Raw genomic sequence first — 7,744 nt, 5'->3', positions numbered from 1 at the left:
ATTGTTTTTGATTGTTGCCAATAAACACACAAGGTTGCAGCTGTTCAGGGCGATCACTCGTGGCGGTTGTCCCCTGCACCCACGCTCTCTTTCGCAAGCTAACCTGTCTGTGCCTTGTCCTTCTCCCAACTCAACGAATCAACGGTGCTGTGGCTGCGGCGCTGAGGGTGGCACCTCAGCAAGTGGTGCCTGAACAGGAACCACGAGTAGGGACCTGGAACAAGGATCTGAAACTACAGTGGAGAAGGAGCCCCAATGGATAAAGAAGCAAGGCCTTGGACATTTCCCGCTGATAAGTTGGGGAACTTTAGCAGGGTATGGATAATTCTCAGAGCACAGATAATCATCGCCCTTACGTCTGTCTTTTGAAGCAACTTCTAAGAGCAGGAGGAGTTAAAGTTAGTGAGGGCAAACTTTTGGACTTACTAAAAGTCATAGAAGAATACTGTTCATGGTTTCCCACTCTGGGGACCTTAGATCTGCAAGTATGGGAAAAAGTAGGGCATGAGCTCAAGCAGCAGCATGCTCAAGGAAAGCCTATTCCCATCGCTATTTGGCCTACATGGTGTCTGATTCATTCTGTCTTGGAACCACTTCAAACTCTGGACTCAGAGAGTGATACTGAACTTGAGAGTCCTAATGCCAAAGATGAGTCCTCAACAGGACCTGAACGTGCTGTCCCAGAAGGAGGAAAAGTAAAATCTGTTCCCCCTCCTCCTCCTCCCATAGAAATGGATGGCTTTCCACCACCACCTTTGCTTCCAAAGAGGAATAGTGGTTTCCTCTCTCAAAAACAGGCCACAGTTCCATCATATAGGGAGCAATATCAGTCGCTCCTTTCAGCGGTCCAAAAAGGCTTGCTCCTGGCCAAACAAGAAGGAGATTTAGATGCTCTACAATTTGCATTCCCAGTAACTGTAAGGGAATATTTGCCTCCCGGGGTAGATCCTAACCACCTGGAAGGGATATATGAAGCCATGCACAAACCATTTCCCCTTAAAGTTCTCAAAGAGTTAAAACAGGCAGTTCAAAACTACGGTACTAATTCGCCCTCCACTATAGGCTTTATTCAGGGCATTGCAGAAGGCAACCGATTGATTCCCATGGACTGGTCTTTGTTAGCAAAGACTGTCCTGTCCCCAGAGGAATTCTTACAATTTCATATGCGTTGGCAAGACCATGCAGAAATGGCTGCAAATTATAATCGAGCTCATAACATGCCTATCTCTTTAGAACAGTTGATGGGGATGGGACCTTGGAGTCAAGTGCAGGAGCAAGTGCAGATGACCAACCAAGCTATAGAACAGCTTCACAGATGTTGCTTACGTGCTTGGGAAAAAATTGAGTCTAAAGCTACTGTTAATGCTTCCTTTCAAAAGATTATTCAAGGTGCTAGGGAACCTTATACTGAATTCATAGGAAGATTACAGGAAGCTATTAAAAGACAGATCAATAATGTGGAAGCTGGCAACACTTTATTACAATTGCTGGCTTATGAAAATGCAAACACAGATTGTAAGAAAGTTATCGCTCCTTTTAAAGGAAAAAGCATGCTCACTGATTACATCAAATTGTGCCAAGGTGTAGGCACTGAGACCTACAAAGCTGACTTGCTAGCTCAGGCCATGGCAGCCTTAACAACAAATAGTTTCAAGGGACAATGCTTCAACTGTGGAAGAAGCGGGCATACTCGCGCCCAATGCCATCTTAAGAACAGAAATATGATGGGAAAAAGAAATAATTTCCCTAGGCTCTGTCCCCAATGCAAAAAAGGGAATCATTGGGCCAGTCAGTGCCGCTCTAAAGTTCACAAAGATGGTACTGCTCTACAGGGAAACAGGTTATGGGGCAAGCCCCCGTCCCTGAACCAAAAGGGGACACCCCACAACCTCAATCTGGGACAATTTTAGATTTGTTACATGCCACACCAGGGAGCGCTGGACTTGATCTCCCATGTAGAAAAAACTTTTTATTACTCCCAAATCAGACTCCTCAGAAGGTTGCTACAGGCTATTTTGGCCCTTTGCCAAACAATATTGTAGGACTAATCTTAGGATGATCTAGTTTGACTAAAGACTCCTTACAGGAGTCATTGACTCAGATTATACTGGAGAAATCATGGTTTTAATGTCTTCCAATACCCCATATGATTTTTTTAAGGGGGACCGAATAGCGCAGTTACTATTGCTGCCATATATTAAGGGAAAATTTAAAAATCAAACGCGTGGTGACACGGGCTTTGGAAGTACCGGTCAGTCAGGAGTGTATTTGACTGAAAAATTTTTCAAAGAAAAACCGACCTGCTATATAAAGATACAGGGAAAATCCTTTCAGGGACTTATTGATACTGGAGCAGATGTATCCATTATTGGAACCGATAATTGGCCTAAGAAATGGCCTCAGGGCCCTGCAGCAATAACTATTTCAGGTTTAGGACAAGCAGAAAATGTAAACCAAAGTCTTCATATTCTTCTATGTGAGGGGCCTGAAGGACAAAAAGGATATATTCAGCCATATATAATAGACATTCCCATTAATCTATGGGGTCGAGATCTACTCCAACAATGGGAAGCATATATAATGATACCACCTCCTACCAAAGAGAGGGACGCCAATCCACCTTTTTTGTAGGGGCCACTGCTTGGCCTCCAATGGGTCCTACAGAGCCAATCCCACTAATGTGGAAGGACGAACGCCCCATTTGGATCGAGCTGTGGCCATTAAACAAAGAAAAATTAGAGGCTCTGCAAAGTTTGGTTCAAGAGTAGCTTCAAAAAGGATATATAGAGGAATCCTGTAGTCCTTGGAATTCGCCAGTTTTTGTAATCAAAAAGAAATCTGGAAAATGGCGTTTACTTACTGATTTAAGAGTGGTTAATGGAGCAATTCAACCTATGGGACCGCTCCAGCCAGGACTCCCTTTCCCCAATATGGTACCTCTTAATTGGCCTCTTATTATTATTGATTTACAGGACTGCTTCTATACAATTCCACTTGCATAACAAGATTGTCCCCGCTTTGCTTTCACTATCCCTAGTGTTAATTTCATAGAACTTTTCAGACGCTTTCAGTGGAAGGTGCTCCCACAGAGAATGCTTAATAGTCCTACCATATGCCAAAGTTATGTGGCCCGAATTCTTGAACCAATTTGGGTCCAATATCCACAAGCTTACTTAATCCATTACATGGATGACATTTTATGTGCAGCAAAAACGGAAGAAGAATTAGCCACTTTTTTCCATTCTCTCAAATATCAATTTGATCTTCACAAACTTGTCATTGCTCCTGAAAAAATCCAGACTTCCACCCCTTATTCTTACTTAGGTTATATAATGGATTGTACCACAATACATACCCAGAAGGTACAAATTCGGCAAGATGCCATTAAAACTTTAAATGATATGCAAAAATTATTAGGAGACATTAATTGGATTAGACCCAAGATAGGAGTTCCTACCTACGCATTGCAAAATCTCTTTGAATTATTAAAAGGTGATCCGGACTTAAACAGTCCTCGTACCCTCAACGAAGCAGCCATTTCAGAGCTGCAATTTGTAGAAGAACAAATTCATAAGATGCAAACTCAAAGAGTTGTACCGATAATGAATCATCGAGCCTTACATTGGAAACCGGGGATGTACTGTATGGTGACTAACATAATATAATAAAAAATCATTATAAAAAACAAAATAAAACAAAACAAACAAACAAACAAAAACAAAGAGTTGTACCGAATACATTACTTTAACATTACTTACTTTTCATACACCCCATTCATCCACTGGTCTCTTAATCCAGCATGAAGCCCTTGTGGAATGGCTGTTCTTACCAAACCATACCACAAGAACACTAATGGTTTACTTGGATCATATTGGAACTCTCTTACAGATGGGACGGAAATGCGCTCAACAATTAACTGGCTTGGATCCTTCGACAATCGTTCTTCCTCTTATTAAGGCACAGATCGCAACTGCTCTGCAAAATAATCTATCTTGGCAAATTGTGCTTAGTCAATTTGTGGGAAATTTATCCTCCCACAACCCTTCTATCCCTTTATTGTCTTTCTTTAAGCGAACTTCCTTTATATTACCCAAAGTCACAGCCTCTTCATCTTTACCTAATGCTTTGACCTTTTTCACAGATGGATCCACAAGAGGAAAAACCTGTTACTATGGGCCTCGAACTAAAATAATTGAGACCCCTCATTTATCTGCTTAGAGGTCTGAATTAATGGCTGTTATTACTCTTTTTCAGGATGTCTCCAATCCCTTTAATTTACTTTCTGATTCTTTATCCACAGTTTATGTTTTAGCCACATTGAGACGGCCTCCATTTCAACTTCGGATACCCAGCTTATGACCTTTTTTTCAACAGTTGCAGCAGCTTATATGTTCCCGTGTTTCACCATCTTATATTACTCATATTCGCAGTCATAATAATCTTTCAGGTCTGCTCTCTGAAGGAAATGCCACAGCTGACGCTCTTTTATATCTGGCGTTTCAAGACGCCTCCCACTTCCATACACTAACTCACGTTAATGCTCGAGGGTTATGGCATCATTTCCCACTTACGTGGGAACAAGCTAAAACCATTATAGGATCCTGTCCAGCCTGTGCCACATTGAATGCACAGTCTCAAACAACTGGGGTTAAACCCCGTGGTTTACAAGCCAATGAAATCTGGCAGATGGATGTCATCCATTATTCTCCATTTGGTAAATCATCTTTTGTTCATGTCACCATTGATACATTCTCTCAATTTATTTGGGCTACTGCTCAAGCTGGAGAATCAGCATCTCATGTCATCTGACACTTTAACCAGTGCTTTTGCTGTTACAGGACTTCCTAAAAGTATCAAAACAGATAATGCTCCTGCTTATACCTCTGCCAAACTACGAGAATTTTTTGGTGCCTGGAATATATCACACACCAGAGGCATCCCATATAATCCCCAAGGACAAGGTATAGTGGAAAGAGCCAACCAACTCCTCAAATTACAATTACAAAAACAAAAAGGGGGAGTACATGAGATGTTGGTAAAAACCTTATTTACTTTAAATTTTTTGAATCGAGATGAGAATGACTCTACTGCTGTTGACAGACATTTTCATAACTCTCATCTGAAATCACGTTTTTAGTCCCCTCCTGTCTGGTGGAAGGATGTACAATTTATTCAATGGTTTCCTGGAACTCTAATTACCTGGGGAAAAGGCTATGCTTGTGTAATGCCAGATGATGCTATCAAGCCAGTTTGGGTCCCCTCTCATTTATTAAAGTTTCGACATGAGCAAGCGGAGGAGATTCATGTTCAATCCAGTGCCTCTGATAATCAGTTTCAAGGGCCTTACCCTACAGACCACCAAGATCACGCTGCCAGGGACCAAGAAGGCAAAGATACCCACCTGGGGTCAGATCAAGAAGCTGACCCAGAAAGCAGAAGATGTGCTGCATAATGAACAGCAGCCCTTTACCCCTAGCAATATGGCTGTTACTATGATGCCCTTATTGACGGTAGCCGTAAGTATCCCACTTTGTCACATGGCATCAGCCACCAATTTTACTTATTGGGCCTATGTACCCAATCCCCCTTTTATCTGGCCAATTGAATGGGAGGATGATGCCATCCCTGTATACATTAATGGATCTAAATGGATCCCAGGGATAGCAAAACCTAGACTCCCGATTTTCCCTAAAGAAGAAGGACAAGAAATTAATATCACATTGGGCTTTAATACAAGACCTGTATGTATTGACCGTTATGAAGATTGCCTAAGACCATTAAACCAAGGATGGCTGGTGACCTCTCCTGGAGACATTAATTCCTCTAGGATGCAACTTTATTTGATATCTACTGTGGGCTTTGCCTACAATTTTACTGAAGAAAACATTGAAATCCCACTGATACCTAAATGTAAAATGGCCAGAGTGTGGTCGGATGAAGGAATTCAGCCCAATTGGGAAGAATGTAGAGCAAATCATCCCAGTATATTAATTAATGATTCCTATGGAGTAGTATGGGACTGGTCCCCCAAGGGGTTCGCAGTCTCTAATTATACTGGTAGGCACTGCTCTCATCATCGAGCCTCACGAGGGTATGTACTTATCATACCACCATTTATACTATTTCTGATGGCCCTATAATATGGCATGGAGATGGATTAGCCGCCGCCTCTCCTTTTATGGACAGAAAAAGACAGAAATATTTATGGAAACTTGCTGTGGCAAAGTCCCCTATTAAGATCTGGAATGGGACCTATCGTTAAGATGAAAACTATACTTTAAGCTTTCAGGCAGTTGATAAGGACTATATTCAACATTGTGTGAGAGACCCATATGTGTTGGTAGTAAGATCCCTTAAATTGGATATGTTCCAAAAAGAGCTTTTTTGCACAAATTGCAGGTTATATACCTGCCTAAATCGTAACATAAATACTGACCAATCAATCACCTTGTTAGCATGAAAGCAAGTTGGAATATGGATACCCGTTGAACACCCCCATCTATGGGAGAGTTCTCTGGACATGCATGCCTTGCTAACGGTCCTACAGAGTGGGTCCGATGCACAAAAAGGTTTATAGGACTACTTATTATGACCTTTTTTAGCATTATTGCCATCACTGCCACGGCTGTGGTGGCAGGAACAGCATTGCATCAAACAGTACAAACGACAAGATTTGTGCAAGATTGGCATCACAATGCCAGCAGGGCATGAAGTCAACAAATTATTATTGGTCAAAGAATGAGTGAATGGCTCTCAGATCTAGAATATGCTATGACATATCTGGGAGATGAAATTCAAAATATTAAATTGCACATGTGCCTTCTTTGTGACTGGAATGTCACAACGTTTTGTGTTACTCCTTTTTGTTACAATGCAACTGAGATTCGTTGGGAGAAAGTTTGAAGACATATATCTACCATTATGGTAACAGTTTAACTCTTGATATTCAGCAACTACGAGATACCATTCAAGGCATCACTCATGCTGACTTACGAGATGTACCACGCTTAAGCTTGGCGGAAAATATTGATGGGACACTGTCCCCTTCAAATTTTTTCCAGTGGTTTAACAATAATGGTACTAGCCTTCTAGGAGCTCTATTATTACTTTTTATCTCTTTGTTTGTAATATGCTTAGTCCTCAGATGCCAAAGAAGAGCCTTCCAATGACTGATGGAATGCGAAGTGGCCAAGTCCGCCTACCTGCTTCTGCACAAAGAAAAATGGGGAAATGCAGCAGCCGCTGTCCGTAAACTTATGTTATGGATATAATAGGAAAACATGTTTGTGACCTTGCAGGCTTCAGTGTAAATGTCAGAGCCAAGCGGCTGGGAATGTCCGGCTCACACAGCAACTGGGAACTCCCGGCTTGCCCACAAGCCCGGAATGCCTGGCTTTTCCAACAGTTGGAAATGCCCAACTGTTTCAGGGCAGAACACTGCTGAAACCTGATTTCTCTTGACAATAGCCCACAGGGTCCATAGAAACACATTTAAGAATAGGCCTCACTTGCTAAACGTTACATCATATGATCCCATGACCTTCCGCATGATGCACTACTATTCACTGGAATGTAATAAGATTACTCCCTTGATTGGGATTGGGATTGTTGTTGATTCTTGCCAATAAATACATGAGGTTGCAGCTGTTCGGGGTGATCAGTCATGGTGGTCGTCCCCTGCACCCACGCTCTCTTTCGCAAGCTAACCTGTCTGTGCCTCATCCTTCTCCCAAGTCAACAAATC

The 7,744-nt window shown here is 42.0% G+C and overlaps 1 protein-coding gene across 1 annotated transcript; it reads left to right on the top strand.

Annotated features, from left to right (window-relative positions):
• Positions 1-5,282: 5,282 nt before the first annotated feature.
• Positions 5,283-7,461, top strand: LOC148110176 (endogenous retrovirus group K member 113 Env polyprotein-like). The gene is made up of 3 exons (XM_087862479.1): positions 5,283-6,091; positions 7,138-7,248; positions 7,299-7,461. The coding sequence occupies exons 1-3, from the start codon at positions 5,283-5,285 to the stop codon at positions 7,459-7,461; spliced, it is 1,083 nt and encodes a 360-aa protein (XP_087718605.1).
• Positions 7,462-7,744: the final 283 nt, after the last annotated feature.

Source organism: Ursus americanus, chromosome 5, assembly GCF_024610735.1.
Source record: "Ursus americanus isolate L20-20 chromosome 5, mUrsAme1.1.p, whole genome shotgun sequence".
NCBI lineage: Eukaryota > Metazoa > Chordata > Mammalia > Carnivora > Ursidae > Ursus > Ursus americanus.
Note: the sequence above shows the minus strand (reverse complement) of the source record. Positions and strands in the feature narration are given on the sequence as shown.

What these genes read in the sequence shown, in the direction of transcription:
- LOC148110176 (XM_087862479.1), top strand. Translation starts at nt 5,283, where the DNA reads ATGAGCAAGCGGAGGAGATTCATGTTCAATCCAGTGCCTCTGATAATC. An exon ending in CATCATCGAGCCTCACGAGG is followed by an intron (nt 6,092 to 7,137) that starts GTATGTACTTAT and finishes TAATATGCTTAG; the next exon opens with TCCTCAGATGCCAAAGAAGA. An exon ending in AAATGCAGCAGCCGCTGTCC is followed by an intron (nt 7,249 to 7,298) that starts GTAAACTTATGT and finishes GTGACCTTGCAG; the next exon opens with GCTTCAGTGTAAATGTCAGA.